This window comes from Suricata suricatta, chromosome 1 (genome assembly GCF_006229205.1).
Source record: "Suricata suricatta isolate VVHF042 chromosome 1, meerkat_22Aug2017_6uvM2_HiC, whole genome shotgun sequence".
In the NCBI taxonomy this organism is placed as follows: Eukaryota; Metazoa; Chordata; class Mammalia; order Carnivora; family Herpestidae; genus Suricata; species Suricata suricatta.
This window is the reverse complement of record NC_043700.1, coordinates 16,044,963-16,072,252: the sequence shown is the minus strand read 5'-3', so window position 1 is coordinate 16,072,252 and position 27,290 is coordinate 16,044,963. Positions and strand designations below refer to the sequence as shown.

The following is a 27,290-nucleotide window of genomic DNA, read 5'->3' as shown; positions in this document are numbered from 1 at the left end:
GATGTCAAGAGTCCACGCTTAACCAACTGAGCCACCCAGGTGCCCCAAGTAAGTTATTTTTAAAAAGCAATAGGGTGAGTATGGGTAGCATGTGCCAGACCTAACCTTGGATGTCCACAGGGAGAGAGCCCCGGCGTGTGGCTGCGCCCCCTAGGGCTGGTACCACTCCCAGAAGAAGGCCGCTGGAGAATAACCGGCTGGTGAAGCAAGACTGTGGCTACTCTGCAGCTATCTGATCCATTGACATTTGAAACCAAAATGCAAAGTTTATAGCTGCTCTGCATCAGCTCTCCCCAGGGGATCTTCCCGCCATTTCAAGGGGACATTTCAAGTGTCCTCGTTCTCCTCCTGATCACCTGGGGTGGTATGCACAGAGGGTAAGGACAGGAACTTGGAGTTTTTAAAGTGGAGAAGTTCTTTGTCTTTTTCATTGAAGTAGAGTTGACATACTGAATCTTTAAGGACAGTGTTCAAGAAAGATCAAAATAAAAGCAGCTTTTGGGGGAAGATTACGAAAATTCTGGCTGGCCTCTGCAGTGCGGTGGAGGGGGAGAAGGGGTATGGGGGCAGCTGGGGAAAATGTTTTCTGTTCCATAAATGGTGCAATACTTGATTCACAAAGTTCCAGGACTTTTCCCACCTCTGGCTTCCCGGGTCGCACTGCCCGCACGGGGGCGCTGGAGCCTTGGGGCGGCGACCAGGTGTCCGCCGGCTGGGGCTGCAGGTGCGGAATCCCGCCGCCGCGGGGGAGGTGGCGGCGGGCCGGGCGGCAGCGGGGGAGCACTTGGGACGGGGCGTGGAGGCGGGCAGGGCCGGAGGAGGCGTAAGCAGCGGGCCGGTGGCGCGGGGCTCCAGGGGCAGGCGCGATGGCGGGGCCGTGGGGCCACCCGGGCGGGACCCTGAAGGGCAATGGCAGCGCACTGCTCAACGCCTCGCAGCAGGCGCCGGGAGGCGCGGAGGGCGCGAGGCGACCCTCCTGGCTGGCCTGCACGCTCGCCTTCATCCTCATCTTCACCATCGTGGTGGACGTCCTGGGCAACCTCCTGGTCATCCTGTCCGTCTATCGGAACAAGAAGCTGAGGAACGCAGGTAGGGGCTCCGGGGGGGCCGGGCCGCCCCCAACTTTCACCTGATGGCCGCCTCCCCTCCTTTCTGGCCACTTTCCGGAACATAGCTCCCCACCCTCCACTCCCCTCTCAGCCATTAGCTTTTTCTAAAAAACCTAATTTTTTCTTACAAACTGGAGTTATTTTTCCCAATAGGGGTAGAAAGCCGTCACTTAACTTTTTAACCTTCCTGTGCAAGTTTTTTCTTTCTCCCCCCTCCCCATAAAACAAGGAGTCTTAAGTCCCTAAGGGGCAGAACGCTGCCTGAGTCAGATGCTCTTTATTTTAGGGAAACCCCCCCACTGTACCGTTTTTGGTTTCTGAGGTTTGTTGGATTGGAAGATTACAGAAACTTCCTCAAGAAGTCCTTGCAACAGCTCAAGGAACTTACCAATTGCTTGGTTTTGCATATAGTTTGTTTCCCCAACTCTGTTAAGATAGGAGAAGACATGTAAGCTGGTGAAATGATAGTGCCATTATTTTAGTTTTGTTGTCGGGAGAAGTTTCCAGTTTTCAGCATGTGGTTTTAAAAAGACTCATAAGGCTTCTAAATAAGGTTATTATTCCTCCAAGGTAAAATGTAAACTTGTTGACATTTTAAAAGAAATCGTTACAGTAAAGAGTATATTTGCACATAATATACTATTAAAGCTGATTTTGTGTTTGAGTTAAACTTGCTTTATCCTCCAAGCAATGAACTTGGTTTATCTTGGGTGGGAGACCAGGGACATCATCCATAGGACAGGGGATGTTCAGATCTTTAAATGGTGACCAGGCTGACTTTCTGGAGGTGGGGGTGGGGAGAGGAAGGAGCCTTGCACTTACATGTTTGTCAAAAGCAGTATTTTTGTTCTAATAAAGTGGTAGATTAACGCTGTAATTTTCTTTAGCTCCCTTCCAGGAGGGCCCCCTTTTTCTCTCTTATGCTTGTGACAGAGAATAGTTTAAGCTCAATTAAGCATCTGGCTCTTGATCTTGGCTCAGGTTATGATCTCAAGGTTTGTGAGCTTGAGCCCCCCATGGGGCTCTTTGCTATCAGCACAGAACCTGCTTCAGAGCCTCTGTCCCCCCTTACTCTCTACCCCTCCCCTGCTCACATTCTCCCTCTCTCAAAAAAATAAACATTAAAAAAAAAAAGAATTAACTTGATTTTCACCTAACACAAAGTGAATTTGAGTTAGTGCACTCAATAACCTCATTTCTCATATGATTGGCTTAAACTAGAAGAATTCTGCCTTCAAGAAGAGACTCTTGAAGAAAACATAGGCACTAAGCTCCTTGACATCAGTCTTGGTGATGATTTTTTGAATCTGACACCAAAAGGAAAAGGAACCAAAGCAAAAATAAAGAGTCAGGATTATATCAAACTAAAAAGCTTCTGCGTAGGAAAGAAGACCATCAACAAAATGAAAAGGCAACCTGCTGAATGGGAGAAACTATTTGCAAATCATATTGGATAAGGGGCTAATATTTAAAATGCTATATATAGTATATGCAGAATTCATACACCTCAGCACCAAAGAGTAACCTGATTTAAAAACAGACAGAAGATTTGCACAGACAGTTTTTTCAAAGAGGATATCCAGATGGCCAACAGACACGTGAAAGGCTGCTCAATGTTACTCAGGGAAATGCAAACCAAACCCTTGAGGCATCGCTCCGCCCCCGTCAGACTGCTACTATCAAGAAGAAGAAGTAAGAAGCGCTGGTGAGGATGTGGAGAAAGGGACCCCTGCACACTGTTGTACATTGTTGGAATGCGGACTGGTGCAGCCTCTGTGGAACAGTACGGAGGTTCCTGGAAAAGTTAAAAATAGGGGCGCCTGGGTGGCTCGGCTGGTTAGGCGTCCGACTTTGGCTGTGAGGTCTTGATCGCACCGTTCATGCGACTGAGCCCCGCATCTGCCTGGTAGCACAGACCTTGCTTGGGATTCTCGCTCTCTCCCTCTCCGTGCCCCGCCCCCACTCACACTTTCTCTCCCTCTCAAAATAAATAAATAAATAAGTAAACCTTGAAAAAAACTAAAGATAGAACTACCATATGATCTAGCAATTCCACTTCTGGGTATTTATTCAAGCCAAAACAAAAACACTAACTCAAAAAGATATTTGCACCCCTTTGTTCGCTGGGGCGTTATTTGCAACAGCCGACACACAGAAAGAACCCAAGTGTCCATCAACAGGTGAATGGATAAAGATGTAACATATATACACACATACATACACATGTACATACATGGGTAAAGTTATACACACATACATATATATATATCACATACATATATAGATATGAATGAAATCTTGCCATTTGTGACAACATGAATACACCCTGAGTGTATTTTGCTAAGTGAAATAAGTCAGAAAAAGACCAGTACTATATAATCTCTCTTAGATGTGCAATCTAAAAAAATTAAAAATAAGGGCACCTGGGTGGCTCAGTCCGTTAAGCATGGAACTCTTCGTTTTGGCTCAGGTCATGGTCTCATAGTCCTTGAGTTCAGGTCCTGCATTGGGCTCTGCACTGACAGCGTGGAGCCTACTTGGGACTCTCTCCGCCCCTGCCCTGCATGTGTGCACACCCTCTTTCTCTCATTAAAAAGAAATAAATCTTAAAAAATAAAAATAAATTAAAAAAAACAGGCTCATAGATCTAGACTGATGGTTGCCAGAGGCTGAGAGTGGGAGTGGGAAGAAGAGAGAAATGGATGAACTACTGTTGCTTTTCTTAAATAAATTGGGTGGAAAAAAAGAGAAGAGGGTCTGACAAAACACAGGGTAAGTCAATTATCTGTGTCTGGGTACCTGGCTGGCTCAGTTGGTGGAGCGTGTGGCTCTTGATCATTGGGTTGTGGGTTCAAGCCCCACGCTGGGTGTAAAGATTACTTAAAATATTGGGGCACCTGGGTGGCTCAGTTGGTTAAGTGTCCAACTTTGGATCAGGTCATGATCTCATGGTTCATGGGCTCAAGCCCCACATCGGCTCTGTGCTGACAGTTCAGCCTGGAGCCTGCTTCAGATTCTGTGTCTCCCTCTCTCTGCCCCTGGCTCCATCTCTCTCTCAAAAATAAACTTTAAAACATTAAAAGAGTAACTTATGAAAAAATAAAATCTAAAAAACAAAGAGGATTATCTGTCATCCCCAGGAGTGAAGCAGGAGCGGAAGCCCGCTTTCTCCTGTCTGGTTCCCGTTGGTCTCCACAGTGCCCCCTGGCTGGGATCTGGGGGTGCTGGCCCTGCTTGTAATGGGTTAATCTGCTTTGCAGCCTCCTCCTTGTGTTACTGATTGTTTTAAATTTCTTGGATTAGGGTTTGATAATTGGACTTTTGCTTTGACCCATTCAACGCATTCCTGTTTCCTTGAAAAAACAAACACAAAAGAGGCTCCTTCCCTCTTAGCAATAAAAGCAGTTTTCCGTGGGCCAGATGCAGTTCTGAAAGCCCCGTTCACTGAATCCTGGGGGAAGCCCTGTGGCAGGGTGCGGCCGTCAGCCTCTTCACAGAGGAGAAACTGAGGACACAGATTGGTCGTGTGTACTCTACACGCTGTGCGGCAGGGTATGGAACCCCCAGAGCTTGCCCCCAGAGCTCATTCTCCTTTGCTGATAGCAACTATTGCATCGTTGGGGAAGTTTGGATCTTGCGAGAACTTTCATTTTAAGAAACATTCACATGCCTGAAACAATGCAAATTCTGTTTTGTGAAAAAGAGTCATAAAAGGGTGCCTTCCACACTACTTTTTACTTTGTATTCTGCTCATGTGCTAAGCAAGTTTTCAATAAGGCAGCCCAGAACACGTTACATTTCTGTGGCTGACTGGGAGACCCGTTGTGAGGTTGAATTTGCACAGCATTTGAAGTTCATATTTTTATCATTGGGATTTTTTTTTCTTCAGTTGTACCACTGCTGCAATGCTAGCCATTGGAGGATTTCTAGAACCGATGGTCATTTGAAACAGGGAGAGGGATAGCTGATTCCAGTGAGTTGGTTACTGGATGCTTATCGAAAGTTCTTATGATTGTTCAATCCTCCCATTTCTGTTAAATTATGGTGTTGGTATTAATGATAAAGGATTCAAAGAAGAGAAGAAATGAGGTAAGGAAATAAGAAAGCTAAGGCATCTGAGGCTTTGAAATTTCCTTCGGAAACCTGGTGTAATGGTGGGGTTCATTTATGCCCCCGCCTCACCTAAGAGGACAAGTTGGCATTAGCTTCCCAGAGAGGAAATTTAACATGTTTCACAGCTGATCTCAGGGGCGCTGATCAATGAGAGCAGACACAGGCTCCGAACACCCGCCAGGCTCTCGTTTGCTGGCAGCACGTCTGCTCTGTCCCCTCCAGATGGTGCGACTAAAATCCACCATGTTTACACCTTCTGAGTCAATTTCCTAGCAGAGTGACGGGAAGATTCCTGTGCTAGAACACTAGGATTAATATGGTTGCTCTCTGCTTTGTGATGTGAGAAATCAGTTAGGTTATTCGAGCCTCATTTCCCACATTTGTCAAATACAGAAAACCTCTCATCTCTTAGCCTCACACAATTATTGTAGTTACCTAGTGAGATAATGCAATGGGAAAGGATACATTGAATATGGAATGGAAAATGGAAAATGATGCATACTTCGAAAAGGATGAAGTAGGTAATGACATGTGTTCTTTTTTTCTAGGTATACCTAACAAGGGTGTATTAAAAATAACTTTTTTTTAAATTTGTTTAAAACCATGAACTCTAAACTTGCGATTCGTGTATTTTCCTCTATGTATATTATGCTTAACTAAAACTTTTACTAAAAAAAAATAAAGCAAAAGTACAATATCTTGCCTATTGAAAATTCAATTATTTGGCAATCTTACCTATCTGGAATAGAGACAATAAATGGAAATAAGCAAAAATAACAGACCCCCACCCCAATAACTGATTTGTTCTTAGAATTTTTCTTAGTCTACTTATTTTGAGAGAGAGGGAGAGGGAGAGAGAATGGGGAGGGGCAGAGAGTGAGGAAGAGAGAGAATCTCAAGCAGGCCCCCCAATGAGCACATAGCCTGATGTGAGGCTCGAACTCACAAACCAAGAGATCATGATCTGAGCTGAAATTAAGAGTCGGACACTTGACCAACTAAGCCACACAGGAGCCCCTGATTACTCCTAGAGTACTGTACAGCGCTGAGGCTAGAGTCCAGATTATAAGCCATAAATTAGGAGGATGACTGACACATTTAAAGGAAAAACATACGTGGCCAACAGCATGGTTGAAACAGACTCATTAACAGCAGGTCTGAAAAACTGAAAAGCACAATCTCTGGAGGGAACGTTATGAAGAAGCAAATAACTCTGCTCACCGTTGGGTCCTCCTGAAATCGCACAGTCCAACAATCTCTTTATTAATAATGACCCTGAGCATTCAAGGTTAGGTCCAATCACATACGTTGTGTTCTGTTTAAGAAGAGAGCGCCATACTATTTTTGAAAGCTATCTATCTAAAGGAGTTTATTATTATTTTAAAATCTGGTAGGCAGTGGGGTAAACTGTATTATAAAAAGAAACAAATTAAGAAGTTCCCCAGCATGACCGTGAGACTAGATCATGAGCTCTGTGTTCTGTGCTTAGGTGTGGCTCCGGTTAGGAGCAGGAGTGGAGGCACTGGTTCTTTCAGGCCTGTGTTCTCTGTACCCATCCTGCATTTCCCCTCAGAGAAGTCACAAACCCGGGACGCCCCGGGGCCGTTTTAAGATTCTTAGTCTGAGGCAGGCAGGCCTACTTAAAAATACTATTTTGAGGGGCACCTGGGTGGCTCAGTCACTTAAGGCTCAGGTCATGATCTTGCAGCCCATGAGTTCAAGCCCTGCATGAGCTCTGCGCTGACAGCTGAGAGCCTAGAGCCTGCTTCAGACTCTGTGTCCCCCCCCCGCCTCTGCCCCTCCCCACCATCCCTCAGATAAACATTAGTACTTTTTTTAAAAAACACTATTTTGAAGGAATAATGCAGTCAAGTGCATAAAACATAAATATACAGTTTAATCTATTTTTCCTTACGGATATACAGATGACCATCACTTTTAAGAAATGAAATAAGGGTGTTGATAGATGATAGTACTATTATTTTTCATAGCTTGAAATAGAACTTATGCCAAATCCAAGTACTGGAAATCACCGGTGTGAATGTTTTCTCTTAGGCCATCCACAGATGACTGCCTGCGTTGAACTTGACTCTTTGTTAGTATCCGTTGCCCAGATAATGAAAGCTGAGGCTAACTGCCTTCCCCACTACCCTTGGCCGCCCTCACCATCAGTTCGCCAGGATTCTGGGCCAGGTCCCACTGAATGTGTTCACAGCTACCTTGCTTGAGCACTTGGCCGTTCTGTTCACTGTGCCCCTCGCTTTCATCTTCTCTGCTCTCTTTCCTTCTCTTCCTTTGCCTTCTCTCTTCTTCTCCCTCATTGTTACTTTCTCCCTGCTCTTCAATATTTTTTAATCACCATCATTAGGTTGGATCCCTTAGTAGAGGTCACCTGTGCATCTGTTTCCTAATTATGTCTGCTGTCCATCAGAAAATAAGATAGTCCTGAACTTACAAACGTATTGTATTCTAGAAGTTCACTTATAAGTGCCTTAAAAGAATAGTTCATCTATATTTTGGCTTCTGTGCTAGCCTGCAAATCATTCAAATCAGTAATATGGCTGAAATGAGACTCAGAATTGCTGGGTGACCTGACATTCATGAGCTCCTGAGGGCAATCTGCCTTGTTCTGAGTTCTGACCCTCTTGGGATCCTGTGAGAATGAAGACGAGTGGTATGGAAGAGGCAGATGGAAGCTTCCCTTATTAACTCAGAAATGTCAGGAGAAAGCTCAGGGGAAAGACTTGATAATAGAGATGGATTTAGCATCACATAAGAGGTGGAAACAAGTATGGGCACGTGCGTATAGTCGAGTGCTCCTGTGTTGGGGGCCAATATATCAGATCCTACAGGGACGTGTGGGAGGAGCTTGTGAAGAGCATGGATCCTAGAACTTGGACTCCAGGTCTTCTTTGTGAATGGATCTATGATTACAGATAAATCACCATCTCCCTGGATTGTTTTCACATCAGCAAAATGATGGTGTTGGACAAAATCTGTGTCTTTTTTGCTTCTAGTATCCTTTTTGCATGGTTATTAAACTCAATGTGAAGTTGGACATTATAATGTTATGAAACTGACTGGCAATAAAAATTGTGGGTGCAGGGTGCCTGGGGGGCTCAGTTTGTTGAACATTCAACTTCGGCTCAGGTTATGATCTCACAGTTCATGAGTTCAAGCCCCACGTGGGGCTGGCTGCTGTCAGCATGGAGCCCGCTTTGGATCCTCTGTCCCCCTCTCTCTCTGCCCCTCCCCTGCTCACACTCTCTCAAAAATAACAAACATTAAAAAAAATTAAGAATTAATTGTAGGTGCAATGATATATACACATACAATAATAATAAGTATCACAGACCTAGGAAACAGTGTTCTAATGTAAGTGTGCCTCACTTATCCTAAACTATCTGTGTGACTTGTCTGATACCTGCTAAAAAATATCTCAGCATGACATCTAGTTTCCCTGTTTTATTTCCCAAGAAATATTCTCCAGTTTTAGAAGTTTTCCATGCAGTTCTCCCTTCTTGGAAGAGAACGAAATAACCAACTACGCAGAGACAGTGGGTTGGATTGCTGGGACTTATGCAGGTTCTCAGTTTTGGGTAGGATGAGTTGGGGACACTTAGGATGAACCGACCCACAGAATATGTGAGCACACAGTGCCCCCCAGGGGAGCTTTCTTGCCTCTGCCTGGACCATGTGTACAGACAGCCTCGTCCTTGGCCTGCAGTGACCCCTTCAAAATGGAACCACTCAGGAGGAATGGCCTAATTTGCAGCCAGCCTGGCCATCGTTTGCAACAATACACATGGATAGAAGATAAACCCTTCACCATGTTATAGAATGTAGAATCAGACAATCTCTCCTGCAAAATCAATTTGGGACGTCACTACTGAGGTCCTGAAGATGGCCAGTTTCATAGTTTATTGGTGATTTAAAAACCAGTGTTCTATGGGATCTTTAAAGCCAGGAACATCAAACAAAATATCCATATATGAACCAACTGCCCGAATCCCCAAATAAAAATAAAAACAATACATTTTGGGGGCACCTGGGTGGCTCATTTAAGCACCTGACTTCAGCTCAGGTCATGATCTTGCAGTTTGTGGGTTTGAGCCCCACGTCAGGCTCTGTGGTGACAGCGCGGAGCCTGGAGGCTGCTTCAAATTCTATGTCTCCATCTCTCCCTGCCCCTCTTCTGTTCACACTCTGTCTGTCTCTCTTTCAGAAATAAACATTAAAACAAACAAGCAAAAACAATACACTTTGGACAAGACTACTCAGTTTCTCCTTTCAGAAATCTTTTTTTCAGAAAGGTTCGTTTTGCATCTTACAGTCTCTTCTTACTGAAAGTGATGCTGTCCTAAGATTCATTTAATATCCAAAGACATCAGATATAAAGCAAATAGAATTGTAACAAGGTCTGACTTCTGGGACACGGACAATTAGAACAGATCCGCAGTATTCCTCAAAAATCAGCTCTGGTGTCTTAATTGAAAATCTAAACCTTTTGTGATCAAAGTAAAGCTCCTTTTATACTGTTCTGGTCCATAACTACTTTTGCAAAAACTGCTGGTCATCTTTTGATGAACATTTCCATTCAGAATAGGAGTATTTTCAAGTGCCCTTATCAAGCTAACCCCAATTACTAAAGGAATTCATATTTTCAATCCTACAATTTTATTTTTAAAAAGTTTTTAATTCATGTTTGAAACATTTTTCAACCTTGAGAAAAGGGAAGTAGAAAACATAGAGACGGTATTTTGTGGTGCACTTTCCACCGCTATTTTGAGCTGATTTTTGCAGATCAAGTATAAAAAGAACTTCTCAAGTAGGATGCCTAGTGCTTTGTACTTATGCACATAGAGCAATTCCCAGTTTTCAAAGCACATCCCCACATTTTCTTTTATTTGTTCTTATACAAACTTCTTCAGGTAGATTAAAAAAAAACCTGAAACCCCAAATTCACAGATAAATAATCAGTATTTCTTATTCCAGCACACAACCCAGAGTGGAACAGTGGAAGGACCACAGGAATTAAAATCAGAAGACCTGGGCGGAGTCCTTTATGTTGGTGATACTTTTATTTGTGTTATGTGTTGGGTCTAGTTACTCAATCTATGCCTTAGTTCTCACAGAGATGCTAGGAGAATAGATTTAGATTCTGCCTATCCATCCACCCATCCATCTCCCTATCACCTTGAAATTATAAAATACTACAGAAATAATGGTATTATGTTACTATTAGTATGTATTCTATAACAAGAACTTTTAATGTTATTTTTATTTTTTAAGTGCTCATTTAAAAAAATATATTTTTAAAAAGTGGACAATATGAATACTAAGAAGTGAAATCAGTCAGAAACTGAAGATTTAGGATTGAATTATTTTTTTGCAGCATTATGGAAATTGCACAAATTCTCTTAGGTCTCCATTTTCCCTTTCATAATAAACATGATCTCCCTGCAGCATGTAGGACTGAGATACTGATTGTTTCATTAACAAACCTTTGAGAGGAAATAATTCTGATTATTTCAATATCTAAGCCATTCTCTAATTTATAATGAATCACCTCTAGAGGCTACAATGCATCTCTCAGACAAGTATTTACCATTCAAAAAATTATGATGTAACTGTATGTACAGACTTAGATGATTTCAAGCTAACAAAGTCAATGTTTAACATAATCCACAATCTGATAGAATTCTTGTCAGTACTGTTGATATTCTCCTCCTGTATCTCTTCATAATATTTGAAATTATTGATTCAAGACAATATTCTATTTGTAAAGACATTTTATTGATTTTTTTTCCCTCTCTCATGCAAAACTGTTTAAAGTTTTATCATGTGTTTTCTGATCTGTGTAGTATTTTATTATTGAACTCTAAGTTTTATCCAACTTTGCATAAGTAATCCTCAGAATTGCCTGGAAACCTTAGTCAATTAAGACTCCTAAATATGTCATTGATTTTGGTCTACAGAATTAAATTTGGATCTGATCTTTGGTTCCTCCAGCTATTCATCTCATAATAAAGCAATTTTCAGCATTAATCATGGTTATGACAGAGCTTATTTTTGCTAGCTTTCACAATCATTTTTCTCTTGGCTATCCTAAAACGTAACCAAAGATACATTTAGTTCTTACTAACATTTGACGATTTTGTTTTTAAAAATACCCGATTTGAAAAGTACCTGAATTGAAAACAATTCCATTGACAATTTTTCCCAAAAGAATAAGTGCTTAGGAATAAACTTAGCCAAGGAGATGAAAGATCTGTACTTTGAAAATGATAAAATACTGAGGAAAGAAAGTGAAGATGTGACACTAACAAATGGAAAGATATCCCATGCTCATGGATCAGAAGAATTCATATTGTGAGGATATCTATGCTTCTCAAAGCAATCTACAGATTCAATGCAATCCTTACCAAAATACCATAGTATTTTTCCATGTAACTAGAATCAACAATCCTACAATTTGTATAGAACCACAAAAGACCCCCAATAGCCAAAGCAATCTTGAGAAAGAAGAACAAAGCTGGAGGTATCACAATCCCAGATTTCAAGATTTACTATAAAGCTGTAGTAATCAAAACAATATGGCACTGCCATAAAAATAGACACATAGATAAATGGAACAGAATAGAGAATCCAGAAATAAACCCACACTTATATGATCAATTAGTTTATGATGAAGGAGGCAAAAACATACAGTGGAGAAAAGACAGTCTCTTCAAATAAATAGTGCTGTGAAACTGGAGACCTACTTGCCAAAGAATAAAATTGGACCACTTTCTTACACTATACAAAAAAATAAACTCAACATTGACTAAAGACCTAAATATGAAACCATAAAAATCCTAGAGAGAACATAGGCAGCCATTTTTTGACACTGTTCATAGTAACATTTTTCTAGATATGTCTTCTCAGATAAAGGGAACAAAAGCAAAAATTAACTATTGGGAGTACATCAAAATAAACAGTTTATGTGCAGCAAAGGAAACCATCAACAAAACTAAAAGTCAACCTACTGAATGGAAGTTATCTGGAGACGATATATCTGAAAAGCATTTAATATCCAAAATACATAAGGAACTTCAACTTAGTATCAAAAAAACCAATCTGAATAAAAATTGGACAGAATGCCTGAACAGAAATTATTCCAAAGAGGACATACAGATGGCCAACAGACACACGAGAAGATGATCAATATTGCCAATCATCAGGAAAATGCAAATCAAAACCACAATAAAATATCACCTCACACCTGTTAGGATGGCTGTTATCAGAAAGAAGAAATAACAAGTGTTGGCAAGGATGTAGAGAAAAGGAACCCAGCACGTGCTGCTGGTGGGAATCTCAATTGGTGCAGCCACTGTGAAAAACAGTATGGAGGGTCCTCTAAAAATTAATAATAGAAATACCATATGATCCAGTAATTCCACTACTGGTTATTTACCCAAATAAAACAAAAACACAAACTGGAAAACACCACTGTCCCATAATCAGTGCAGCATTATTTATAACAGCTGAGATATGGAAACAATTGAAGTGTCCATCGACAGATGCATGGACAGATAAAGACTATGACACACAGACACACATAATGGAATATTAATCATAAAAAAGAATCAGATCTTGCCATTTGCAACAACATGGGTGGGCCAAGGGGGTATTATGCTAAGTGACCTAAATTAAAAAAAGACAAATACTATACTATTTGATTTACATGGGAACCCTCAACACACACGTGCACGCGCGCACACACACACACACACACACACACACACACACACACCAGAAAAAGACTCATAAATCCAGAGACTTGGTGGTTGTCAGAGAGGAGAAGGATGGGGGATGGGCAAATGGGTAAGGCAAATGGAAAGTTCAGGATTCCAGTTATGGGATGAATAAATCACATGAATGAAAGGCATAGCACAGGGAATGTATTCAGTGGTATTTTAGTAGTGTATGGTGACAGATGGTAGCTACAGACAGATGTGGGGAGCAGAGCATCACAGATACAATTGTTGAATCACTATGTTTTTCACCAGAAACTAATGCAACACAGTGTGCCAATTATACTTCAATTAAGGAAAAAAATACCTGTTTGGAAAAAGATCTGCTTTGGAAGTTGTTTTAAATGTCCATAGAGTCTCTGGACATTGTTCTGCTTATTCTTTATTAGTATCTTTAAAAAGTGGTAGCTAGAATATTTGAGGTGAGTACGTGAGATCCTCTAATATGGTTTTACCTAAGTGGTTTTAAGTGGCTTCGCTGAGAGAAATGCCCTGTTTTCTAACATAAGAAAGACACACGTTCTCAGGATTTTCTAGGCTACCAGAGGCAGCTCATGGACTGTTTTTTTTTTAATGTTTTATTTATTTTTTTTAATACAGAGAGAGACAGAGCATGACAGGGGGAGGGGCAGAGAGAGAAGGAGACACAGAACTGGAAGCAGGCTCCAGGCTCTGAGCTAGCTGTCAGCACAGAGCCTGATGCGGGGCTCGAACCCACGAACGTGAGATCTGACCTGAGCCGAAGCCGCAGGCTTAACCGACTGAGCCACCCAGGCGCCCTCATGGACTGTTTTTAAGGAAGCAGTTGTTCATGCTCAGAACTCTGTGTGGCAGCAGCAGTATCACCCACTTCCCTTTGTAAAGATGCTTCCTTAATCAGCACCCCAAATTCCTCACCTTTCAAATCGGTTGGCTAACCAAGTTTACGTGACACCTGTGACATCTGAGGGCTCTATGTGACACTCAGGAAATTTCAGTGAAATTCAATGATACTGCAAGTGGGGAATAAACTTCTGGATCTTCTGATCGCTTCTACAGAGCTATCCACTTTTGGCAATCACATTGAAGGCCTTCATCTTAGCAAAAAGGGACAAGAAAAAGAACAACAAACTCATCTACTTGGTTCTGAGTATTATTCAAGCTCAAAAATTATCTTAGACCTGGTCCATAGGAAACATCCAACAGGCATTAAAGAGGGGAAAAAAGAATGACTGCATGAAGGATAAAAGCACATTATCCCTTGAAGGAAAAGGGGACCCTCTTGCACTCTTGGTGGGAATGCAAGCTGGTGCAGCCACTCTAGAAAACAGTACAGATGTTCCTCAGTAAACAAAAAATAGAACTACCCTGTGATCCAGCAATTGCACTTCTAGGTATTAACCAAAGGATACAAAAATAGAGATTCAAAGAGGCACATGCACCTCAGTGTTTATAGTAGTGTTATCAATAATAGCCAAACTATGGAGAGAGCCCAAATGTCATTAACTGATGAATGGATAAAGAAGATGTGGGGGATAGATATATATATATATATATATATATATATATATCCACATACACACACACACGCATACACACACACATACATACACATACATACACAGTGGAATATTACTCAGCCATCAAAAGAATGAAATCCTGCCCTTTGCAGTAACATGGAGCATTATGCTAAGCAAAGTAAGTCAATCAGAGAAAGACCTACCCTATGATTTCACTCATATGTAGAACTTAGATGAACATGTGGGAAGGAGGGGAAACAGAAGAAAAGAAACAAATCACAAGAGAATCTTAATGATGCAGAAAACTGAGGGTTGATGGAGAAAGATAGAGGGGGATGGGCTAGATGGGTGATGGGTATTCAGGTATTTAAGTTCCTTTTTCTTAAAATATTTTATTTTTATGTAATTTCTACACTCAATGTGGGGCTTGAACTCACAACTCTGAGATCATGAGGCACATGATCTACTGAATGAGCCAGTCAGGTGCCCAGGGTCAAATTTCAAATTTCTAAAATGAATTTTATGAGAATCTTAACTTATACTTTTATAGTATTCGTCTTTATTTCATTTCCATTGATGTAAGTGGGGTATTACATGAGCTATCCATTGATGTAAGTGGGCTATCATTTAGAATAGAAGGAGAGAGAGAGTTTCCCAGATAGACAAAGACAAAGGAGTTTGTGATCACTAAACCAGCCCTGCAAAAAAATTGTAAAGGGAACTTTTTGAATGGAATGGAGAGACACAGAGTGGCAATATAAAGGTAGGAAACATAAAAGCAGTAAAAATGAATTTTTCTGCAAAAAACCCCAAAGAACTAACAATAACATATACCTAAAATGTGGGGGAGAAAAAGGGAAAATAATAGGTTCAAACTTAAATGATCATCAGCTTAATATAGACTGTTATACACAGAAGAGGTTGTATACAAACTCAATGGTAACTGTATATTGAAGTCCACTAATAAATATGAATGAATAAAGAGAAAGTAATCCAAATATGTAACCAATGAAAAATCGACAAAACATGAAAGAAATACTGGAAAGGATTAGAGAAAATCTTCAGAACAACCAGAAAATAAGTAATAAAATGGAAATAAATACATATCTATCAATAATTATTTTGAATATAAATGGACTAAACACTCCCATCATAGTATAGAGTGACAGAATGGATTAAAAACCAATACATACCTATGTGCTTCTTATAAAAGACTCATTTTAGACCTAAAGACATCTGGAGATTGAAAATGCGAAGATGGAGAAATATCTTTCATGCAAATGGATGTCAAAAGAAAGTTGGAGTAGCAATACTTATATTAGACAAAATGGGCTTTAAAACAAAGATTATAATAAGACAAAATAAGAATACAATATAAAATATAATACAATGTAATATACAATCTTCAACAAGAATATATAACTATTATAAATATTTTTTAATGTTTATTTTTGAGAGAGAGAGAGTAAGAGCATAAATGGGGGAGGGGTATAAAAGAGAAAGAGAATCCCAAGCAGGCTCTGCACTGTAGGCACAGAACCCAACATGGGCACAATCTCACAAACCTGTGAGAGCATAATGTGAGCCACACTGAAGAGTCAAATGCTTAACTGACCGAGCCACCCAGGGGCCCCACAATTGTAAATATTTATGCACCCAACATAGAAGCACCTGAATACATGAAACAGTTAATGACAAGCATACAGGAACTAACTGATAATAATACAAGAATATAGTTCAGGACCATAAAAAGGATGAAGGCTGAGTGAAGGCTCATTAAGAATGCTACTGATGACCAGAGAGAAGTTTCAGCAACCCGGTGTGGGTAGAATCCAGATGTTACAGGAAGGTGAATTTACAACAGGTGTAAGGCAATAGGATACATTTGAGGGGAGTGGAGGGGGCTGATAGTCAGAAGGACAGAAAGAGGCTTATTTGTCCAGGGAGAGCCCCGCAAGATGGCAGGGATTTGGGGGGGGGGAGTCCAGAGAGAAATGTCACTCAGCCAGGGATTTCTGACCGGGGACGAACTTTCTGTGGAGCGCAACACATGGTCTCCATCACGGTGGAAGAGAAGGATTAAATATTTATCCAAAGCCAAACGTGTCATATACGTTCTCTCAGATCCTCACCACACTCATTATTATCCTGATTTATTACATATTAGGAGCTTGAGGCTCTAGGAAGCTATGACTTACCCGAGGGTGGTTAGCAAGTGTCATAGCCACGATCTGAATGCAGATGGGTTTGTTTCTAAACTCACGGTCCACACTGCCTCTAATAATCCAAAAAGACATGTTTCTCAAATACAGTCCTTTGAAATTTAAGAATGTAAGGCATTGCCTGTGAGCTTTGATATGCAAAATAGATAGCTTCCTCTTTAAGCCAGACTTCTTAGATCTGAGTCTATGGATTTGCTGTGTGAAACAAATGAAAAATGTTTTCAAGAGTAGCCAAAGTATAATTGTTCCCTGTTTAAACTGATCTTTATCTCTTTGATGTTAGGCACAATTCAGGCACACCCAGGGTGTTGTATTTTTAATTATGAATAATAATTCCGTGGGTCTCTAATCTTGCTTTCCAAGTTCAACTCCAGGCTAAAATAAAAGAAGGAATGAATACTGGCCTGTTAAGAAAACCAATATCCCGGCAAATAAGAGCAAAAAATAAAAGGGAACTAATTTCGCCTTTTGTATGCGTGGAGTTTAGAGACTTAAGTGTACATTTGTTCACCCAGAAAACTGTTCCCAAGCATCACAGTCCTGGCCCTCAAGAGGTCTTTAGAGGGAGTCAGACTTTATGCACATGGGTGGGGTCACATGTTGGTTTGATGTTGGAAATGTGTGTACACATAACAAGGATGAAGGGATTGAAAAGCAATACCCGGACACCTGGGCGACTCAGTCAGGTAAGCATCTGACTCTTGATCTCGGCTCAGGTCATGATCTCATGGCTAGTGAATTGGAGGTTCGTGTCGGGCTGACAGTGTGGAGCCTGCTTGGGATTCTCTATCTCTCTCTTTCTCTGCCCTTTTCTCACTCTCAAGGACTCTCTCTCTCTCTCAAAATACATAAAGTTAAAAAAATAAAGAAGCTTAAAAAGTAAGCAATACCAAAAAGTATTTAACATCTGGGACTTCTGACCAACATGGCTGGTTGGCTTGTGTCTATAAGACAGCAGAGTAAGTAGTTCTTTTTTTTTTAATCTTAAAAGTGGGCGACTTCTGAGAACACCCCCTTGCATCACGGAGCTGAACGTCTATCTGAGGTTGCCTAGAAACAGAACCCGAGAGGGAGCTGGTATGTCTGCTGCTCGTGCTCTGCTGAGGAGTGCCCTCAGGAGAGACCTGCGCTGGGTGAGCGCTGGGTGAGGGACGCTGGCTAGGGCAGGGTCTCAGCTGAAGCGCACACGTGGCCTGATCTGAGAAGCCGAGGTCTCTGTGTGTAAATCCAACCACAAAGCTGCTGCCATTAAAGGTGAAGGGGCTGACCTTTTGTATTCATTCTCAGTTGGTCATTGTCTACTCAACCGCGGACAATTCTCTGGAGAAGGGCGCAGGTGCAACTAAATGGAGGCACCCAACCTTCATCAAAATTTCAGTGATAAATGCACCCACCAGCCTGGCAGAGGGACTTGAAAAAGGTATCGGCCGCATCTACTCCAAGGCCTGTGACGCAGAGATGTAAGAAACAACCCAGAGACCAGCCTGTCACAGTAATGGACTCCCCCAGCCAGCATATTGAAGGGGGGTCCACATCAGGAAATGAATTCTCCTCAGGTTATATCATTGCACAGATTTAATTATTACCAAATTAGGAACAAGATAGCTAGAGCTGTAGAAATGTGTCAATGAGGACAAACTCAAGGCCCAAACTTCATACAGTGTTAGGGAGTAAGATTTCTTGCCTGTCAGGTGACTCAAACTTTCCTTCCTCAAGTTCGCCATGCTGGCATTCCTGCCTGAATTGGGATTCTTGGTTTTCCTTTGGCTTTAATCACTTGCCCACCCATCACCTGTGCCGTCAGTACAAGCCTGAGCCAGATTTTGTCTACACCACCATGTGACAATATCAAGGCACTCCAGGGGAGCTCCTGTATTGCAGACACACACATCACTGCTCCTGCTGTGTGGTAACAACCCAGTTTTCCCTGGATCATCAGGATTAATCACCCACTTCAGGACAGTGACCTCCTTCTTAGTCTGTTGATTCCCTGAGAGGAGAAGCCTCAAGAAGCCAGGTGGCAGTCTCAACTTCCAGTTTAGGGAAACAACTGTTGTGTCTTTTGGTGGAACATTCCTCTCTTGGGAACTGAGACTTTAAAGAAGAACCTATAGTTGTGACGACAGGAAGCAAATGTTTTGCGAGGATAATTAGGATAAGAAAAATGACTATTTCTATCCTTGATTTTCTGATCCATGAATCTAGTCACTGATTTAGAGCACACACGACCCCCTGGGGGCCACTGCCCTAGGCTCATTTAGCTGGTGCTGGAACTAAACCTTCACAAGTCATTCTGCCACACTGCCTTGCTTCATTTGCAGGAAATTGAGTTCCTGCCTCAAAGCAGGGTTTTTACCATAAACACAGACAAAGGCATCTTGTAAGTCTATGGATGTCAGATGAGTGGAAGAATTAAGGGTATGAAAGGCAAATTCAGATCCAGAATATGCTTCTATTCCACTGCGAGCAAAGTACTTCCCCTCTGATAATGGAAGTGGTCCAATGTAATCAATCTACTGCTATTGTCTGGCTGGTATTCTTGGTAAATGGCGCCATATCAGTGTTGGCCTCCGCTGTTGACAGGATGTTGACACAGCAGGCCAGCAGTGGCTCCAACCAGATCATTTTAAGGAGCAGTACCCTGGGTTGCTGGGCCCATTAGTAACTTCCGTTTCTGGCACGTGATAACCTTGTGAGCTTAGCGGTCAGGGACAGTGGTGGCTGAACAATATCAATGTACACAGGTTGTGTCATTAAGATCCCCTTCTGGCTAAAAAAAGAAAAACAACAACAAACAAACACAAAAACCTAGATACTCGTCTGCTGAGGTTGCTTTTGGGGAGCGTATGTATGGAACACAAGTGTCTTCACACTCATTGCCCATTCTGAAAGGCCTATGCTCCTCCTCTTTCTCCAGGTTCCTGTGTTATCAGTGTTCTAATCCCATTCCTTCCAATCCTTGACCATCTAGCCATACCATTAGCCACTGTGCATGAATCAGTGTAAACATGTACCTGTGCCCATCACTTTCCCAGCAAAATCAACAACCCATTTGAAGTTCTGTTCAAAGTTCTGTTCACTGGGTGTATTTGGCCAGAGCACCCATTTGGGGGCAGCACTAGCACATTACGAAAAGCCGTCTGTAAAAGCATGCCAGGAGTTGTTTTATTCTTATTAACCGACCAAAGGGGACTCTTCATGAGGCTACAGGTGCAGGTTGAGATAAAGAGGACGTGTGGTAGGAATGGGGGCCATGGGCATCTGTGACACTTGCCCATCATTACTTGTGTCGTCAGGACAAGCTTGAGCCAGATTTTGTCTACACCACTTCTGTTTGATACTGTGCATGCCAAGTTGATGATTTTAGTGGGTCAGACAATACATAGTCCATAAGGGATCTTTCAGATCACACAGTCACTTTTGGTGGTTATGTAGTCAAGTTTTCAGACTCTACTGAGGCTGAGTAACAAGTCAATAATTGGTCCTCTAAAGGGGAATTCTAGTCTGAAAAGGATAGCATAGGTTTGTTACAAAATACTAAGAGTACATAGTTATAAGTCACTCATATCTGCCTGCTAAGGGAGCTTCACATCCTCCAGATCTACCTTCAGACACCTTTGGATCAGATGAGTCAAATGGTAGAACAGCTTTCAGAGGCTTTTCTTGTTCTGGGCTCTACTCAAAACTCTGCATTTTGGGTTACTCAGTACACAGACTGGTGTAGCATGTCAAAAGTAGAAGTGTGTGTGTGTGTGTGTGTGTGTGTGTGTGTGTGTATTTAGTGGTAGGAGGGTCATGCACCAAGTTGTTCTTCACCTTGGAAGATTAATACAGGTGATAATTTAAGTAACTCTTTTGCCACTGTACATCATGAACCCAGTGTCCCCATTGCTACTGGAAATAAGGTTTTTAATGACTTTAAATCTAATGCCATTAGAGAAATAAATCCAGGCAACCAAGAACCAATACAGAGAAACTCTCCTTAAGGTTCTTGGTCTACTGCTAGTACCAACTTTTGTATCAGTGGGGGTTCAATCAATTTGAGAAACAAAATCAGTGGAGCAATTATAGGAGCTGATTAAATAATTCAGTTGAAGCTGTTGCTTCTATATCTGGTGCTGGGGCCTTGTATTAGCCAGGGTTTTTCAGAGAAACAGAACCAATAGAATATATATATTCTAGTAATATATTCATATGTATTCTATTCAGTATATTCCATATATAGCAGCAGGATATATAATAGTATATATAGAATAATAGAATGTATATTCTATTAAAATGTTAGTGTATGTTCTATTCAGAATAGTATATTCTATTAGTTTACTTATATATCTATTATATTGATCTATTATAAATTCTATAATATTATATTGGCTTACTATGTTTGTTAGGAAGAACTGGCTTGCTTGACTGTGGAGGCTGTAAGGTCCCTCAGTCCACCATCTACAAGCTGGAGACTCGGGATTGCTGGGGTAGTTCTGGTCTGAATCCCAAGACTGAGAGCACCGGTACTGTCATTCCACTTTACAGACTGGACGTTTTTCTTTTAGTCAGCCCCTTAATGGACTGGCTAACACCCGAGGACATCAGCTCTACCCGGTCTGTTCATTCAAATGCCGATTTCCTCGGGAAACACCCTAACAGACACAGCCCACGAGTGATGTTTAACCAGCCCCCTGAGCATCCCACGACCTGGTCATGCTGACACATAAGATTAACCATCACAAGCCTAAAGTCTACAGATAAGGCACCTGAGAAGAAAAGACGGATGTCAAGAGGGAAAGCAAGGGCAAAGGAGATCCTTAGAGGAAGGACTGGAACCCAGGAGGACGAACTGAACTCTTGTCAGTCTCTCCTGTTCTCCAAGCCAGACTGCAGCTCGGAGAAGGAGTAGGAGACGCTGTGGGCATCCTGCATCCTTCACTGCAGGCCAGGGGACAGGAGTGAGAGAGCCAGAGCCCCCCCAGTGCCTGGTGCCCTGCACCAACCTCGCAGCACACAGAGGACTTGACTACTTGGCTTCCACCTTTTACATCTCATGCAAATCTTCTCTGCTGGGAAACAGAAAACCCTGAGGCTCTGCATTCAAATGCCCTTTCAGCTTAGTCCAAATAATATAACCCCCTCTGCAGTTTGACTCAAGGCACAACTCTGTGCCAGGTCCTGTTGTAGGGGGACCTGTAAGATGGGCGTTGTCCCCACGGAGTTAACAGCCTGAGGTGTGAATGGTAAGATGGTATGAAGAAAGGAACTACTTATAAATAGAAGGGCAGTGACACCTTGCTCTGGCCGGTCCCAGAGGGAAGCCCCGACTAGTTCTGAAGGAAGCAGTTTAGACGAGGCAACTCTTCAGCTGTCTGCTGTCTGATTTTGATCACATCAGTGCCGTATTTCACTTACAATTTAAGGTTTTATTCACCAGAATGAAAGTTGGCTCAGCATTTTATAGTTTGCCCGTATCTTTAATCACTGTGAGGCTGTTAGTGGTTTTTTCTTGTTACCAGTATAGAGACCTGTAATTGCCTTCCACTCCTCTCATTCTAGTTCTAAGATACTTTTTTTTTTTAGAATTATGCCTAAAGAGGCTCTAAGCCAGGGTTGGCCCAACCCTCACCTATTTCTGGCCATAGGAACTTTCTTATGGAAATGCGCCAAGTGACATTAACAAATAAACAGTGCTGTTGCCATCTTGCTTTAATGGTATGACTTCTTCCCATTGAATTCCCTATTTCTCAGTTTTCCTCATCTCTAAAAAGTGGGAATTATCCTGCATGATCACTAGTATTTCTCTCCATCTTAACATCTTATGAGTCTACAGTTCCTCTGAGGTAGGGTCAGGAAGTAAAGCCAACAGAAGAGAAATTGCTAGCCATTAACGGGAATTATTTGGAATCTCAGAATGCATTGTTGTGCAGTGTGTTGGATGTCTCTAGAAATGCCTAGATGGCTATCTATCTGGACATACATAGAGCTGAAACTGATCATCTTATAATGTGTATGATCATGATTAAGTTATTTAATTACTCTTACCTTATCATTCTTCTCCTCAATACGCACACCCTCTACACACTGAGCTTCCAGCTGAGATACCTATTAGCTACATTTACAAAGAGTCTAAGGCTTATATTTTTTCCTCCCAACTCTGGTAAAGTGGGATTAGTTCAAAGAAAACTAAATGAATGACTTAATTAATGTAACGACTTCAACAAAAAAGAAGCACAATTGCTATAAACTAAATGGAACAGAGGACAAATGCTATGAAACAAATCTATGACACTGCTTATGATCTTATTTTTAAGCTCTTTAAAACTAAATCCATTTATGTCCATTTGTCATCATGACGTTCTGGGTAAAAATGTACTGCTTTGGTGATAATTTGTGGCTGAATTTCAAATGTTGTACATATTTTTAAAGTATTACACATTTTGAGTTAAAAATTCATTAAAACATGCCCACTTCGGAATTTAAATATTTCATTGGTGATTGGAATTGTTCTATGGGGCAAAATAAATTTGCTTTTATTGCTTTAATTTGGCCTAGTGTAACCAGTTTTTGAAGAAGTTGTATTTACAACAATTTATCTGAAATTCCTACTTAAATGGCAAATCCATGCCTTTTTTTTTTTTTTTAGCAACAACTGCTATTTTACTTCACTTCTTTGCAATTTTTAGAGGGATGTGGAATAAAATGAAGCAGAAAGAAACTTCCTTGAGCAAAAGTCTCAACTGGGTACTATTCAAGATACAGTTATGAGGTGGACATACTTTTGGGTGACTACAGTATGGAAATAGAGTAAAATTAAGCTCACAAAAATAACAGAAGGCAAACTATATGGTCATTCCTCCTGGAATGCTCCTTCCCACTTCTTTCTTGCTCATTCTATTTCTTGCTGCCTCCTTTTCTGTACAAAACTCTTGTAATTCTTTATATCATGTTTTTCTAAGCTTGAGGATCATAGATTCCCTGTCCATTTTTGTTTCCCAGCACCTATTAAATGAATTTAATAAGGTTTTATTGAATGAAATTCATCATAATTTAATCCAAATTAAATGTGGTATAAAAATGTGATTTAGAAGGCTTCGAAAGAGAAAGGTTTTCCATATCATTGGGCAAATAAGTAAAGGTTCTTGGTACTTCTATTTAAGATGGATTTGGGAAAATGAGTACCAGTTTAAAAATTAGAGAGAGGAGCCATTCAAGGCAGAAAGAATAGTAAAAAAACAAAGGCAAAATGAGCCACAAACGTGAAGAATCTCCTTGTAGAGTATCTTGTAAAATTTGACTAGAGTCCTTTGTTTTTATACTTTAAAATGTGTTGAGTTACTAACATAGAAAATATTTAGGGTTTATTTTCATACCTTAAGTTTTTTATGAAATTTAAAGTACTTATTTCTACCTTTTCCTTGGGATTGAGGTGAGAGTTGTAGAATACCAACAACATTTGTCGAGCACTTATCATGTGACAGATGCTGCTCGATACTTGACACACACTGTCTCAGTTTATGCTCATCGTCCCCTTATGAAGAAGGCACTATCAGTATCCCCATCTTAGAGAAGAGGAAGTCTACATTTGGTGAGATAATATAACTTACCTCAGCGAGATCGCTAGTAAGGGGTGAAGCCGATATTCTAACCCAGAGAGTTGATGAAAGAACCCTTTTACTTTTAACTATTATACGATGGTCAAGAACTCCCCAAGAACAGGAGTTAGAGGCCCATTTGAGGGTGGTTGGAGAATCAAAGGGACAGAAAGCTCAAAACAGAGCAAAGTCATGCATCCCTTGAGAAAAAGCATGACATGAGGTTTCTCAGGTCATGTAGAATATTCCAGAACTAAATATCTAACAGGAGTATACTGAACTCAGAGTTTTTTTTTTTAAATTACAAGAGAAACCAAATGGTTTGGAAAACATCAGTTTTGGACATGGAACATGCCTTGTTTTAGGGCTGTGGGAATTTGTGAACAGCAGAATTGATTTGACAGAGCAATGGTGGGCTTACTTCCTGATGAAAATGGCCTCTGTTTCACTTATATGGCAGCCACTGTGAGGCCAGGTTAACCGAGTTGCAGAAACAGCTCTTTAAGCAAAAATAACTGTGAAAGAAAACCAATGCAATCCATGGAAAACTGGTAGTAACCTCTGTTTTCTAAACCTTTCTCTTTTAGGGAATATATTTGTGGTGAGCCTTGCCGTTGCGGACCTGGTGGTAGCTGTGTACCCATACCCCTTGGTGCTGACGTCTATATTTAACAACGGGTGGAATCTGGGACACATGCACTGCCAAGTTAGTGGCTTCCTAATGGGCTTGAGTGTCATTGGCTCCATATTCAATATCACTGGAATTGCCATTAACCGCTATTGCTACATCTGCCACAGCCTCAAGTACGACAAGCTGTACAGTAACAAGAATTCCCTCTGCTGTGTGTTCCTGATATGGGCGCTGACGCTAGTGGCGATCATGCCCAACCTGCATACAGGCACCCTGCAGTATGACCCGAGGATCTACTCCTGCACGTTTGCACAGTCCGTCAGTTCGGCATACACCATAGTGGTGGTGGTTTTCCATTTCCTGGTTCCTATGATCATAGTCATCTTCTGCTACCTAAGAATATGGATCCTGGTTCTTCAGGTCAGACGGAGGGTGAAACCTGACAATAAACCCAAAATGAAACCACAGGACTTCAGGAACTTTGTCACCATGTTTGTGGTCTTTGTACTTTTTGCCATTTGCTGGGCTCCTCTCAACTTTATTGGTCTGGTTGTGGCTTCAGACCCTGCCAGCATGGCACCCAGGATCCCAGAGTGGCTATTTGTGGCCAGTTACTATATGGCATATTTCAACAGCTGCCTCAATGCAATTATATATGGGCTACTGAACCAAAATTTCAGAAAGGAATACAGAAGAATTATAGTCTCACTGTGTACAGCCAGAATGTTCTTTGTGTATAGTTCTAATGATGCCGCAGATAGGGTTAAATGCAAACCCTCTCCATTAATGACCAACAATAACCTAATAAAAGTGGCCTCTGTTTAAAAAACAAAGACATTGCTGGCAAGATGTACACATTGCTCAAGGTCTTACTCATTTTCATGTTTGCTTCCGTCTTGACAGATGCCTAGAGGTACAGGGTAGTTGAGAAAACTTGTACTCTTATGAGGTTGTCTCTAGTTTATGAGCTTCTGTGTTATCAGCCTTTGGAATAAGTGTCTAATTCTGCTTATGAAGAGAAATACAGAACGCAGAGTTATATGTTAATTCAAGAATATGGTTCAGGGACTGGGGCGTGGGTGGGCAGTGATTTTAAATAAAAATGCTATATGTATTCATGTGGAGAAAGAGTGCACAAACTTATCTTCTGTTGCAAATGAGTGTCATAAAGCATTTGCATTTTTCCTCTACTTTTTGAAGATTTCTTGTAGGAAAACAAATGATGCATCATAGTCATAAACAAGCAAATGGAAGAAAAAGAGAGAAGTGGGATGATTGATTCATTACATAGCAAGAGGCTGAAAATAAATCAGGGAATAACACATCTGCAACAAACTACAGCAAAGTTTTCAGTTGGCACTGGTAGCGTTGGCTATCTAGTCAGGACTCTAAATGTGGTCTCTTTCTATTGAGAATTGCATATTCAACTAGATACAGAGCAAAATAGATAATGGGGCTTTTTTTTAGATCTCAATAACTATAGTATTTAAAAGCAATAGCGAAATATAAAATTCTGTTTGATTTCATTAGATATTGGCTTATTATTATTTTGTCAACTGAAGATTATTATTCAAGTCACTGACAAGTTGTTTTGAGTTGATCTGTGTTAATTTATGAAGTCATCTAGGGGTGCCTGGGCAGCTCAGGTGGTTAAGTATCTGACTTCCGCTCAGTTCATGATCTTGTGGTCCATGGGTTTGAGCCCTGCGTCGGGATCTGTGCTGACAGCTCAGAGCCTGGAGCCTGCTTCTGATTCTGTATCTCCCTCTCTTTCTGCTTCTCCCCTGCTTGCATTCCCTCTGCATCTCAAGAATAAATGAATATTAACAAAATTTTTACAAATTTATCAAGTCATCTAATGAGTTTACTTAAAATTTACAAAGAACCAAAGAGCTATAGAACCTTAGGTATAGTGCTGACTGTGTTCTAGATTGATACTCTATTTCAGCAAGTAAATACCTGAACCAGATAGCTTTTGTTTTATAAATATTTCAAAAACAATATTCTTTAATAATTCATTTCAGTATTTGATTGCCCTAATAATCCTGGAAATCTAGGAGAAGAAAAAATGCACAAGTAAACAAACTATGGTTTCATAAACTATGGCTCTTGTTTACTCCAAAAAACTACTTAGGACCACTTGCGGTTTGTTACTGGAGTGCTTTGCAGGAAATTAGAGACATGTTGGCTTGTGTTTTAAAGTTCTGCAACAAAACTGTTACAAAGGAAAAGGAGTTGGTGATTTCCAACTATATACATAAGACAAAATGTCATCTGTTATATTTGCTAATATCTCTATATCTAGATAATAAGATTCTCCTTAGAAAGTGCTATCAATTG

At 41.0% G+C, this 27,290-nt stretch overlaps 1 protein-coding gene across 1 annotated transcript; it reads left to right on the top strand.

The window, feature by feature from the left end:
- Window positions 1-866: 866 nt before the first annotated feature.
- Window positions 867-25,928, top strand: MTNR1A (melatonin receptor 1A). The gene is made up of 2 exons (XM_029931151.1): window positions 867-1,089; window positions 24,907-25,928. The coding sequence occupies exons 1-2, from the start codon at window positions 867-869 to the stop codon at window positions 25,773-25,775; spliced, it is 1,092 nt and encodes a 363-aa protein (XP_029787011.1). The 3' UTR covers window positions 25,776-25,928.
- The last annotated feature ends 1,362 nt before the right edge of the window (window positions 25,929-27,290 follow it).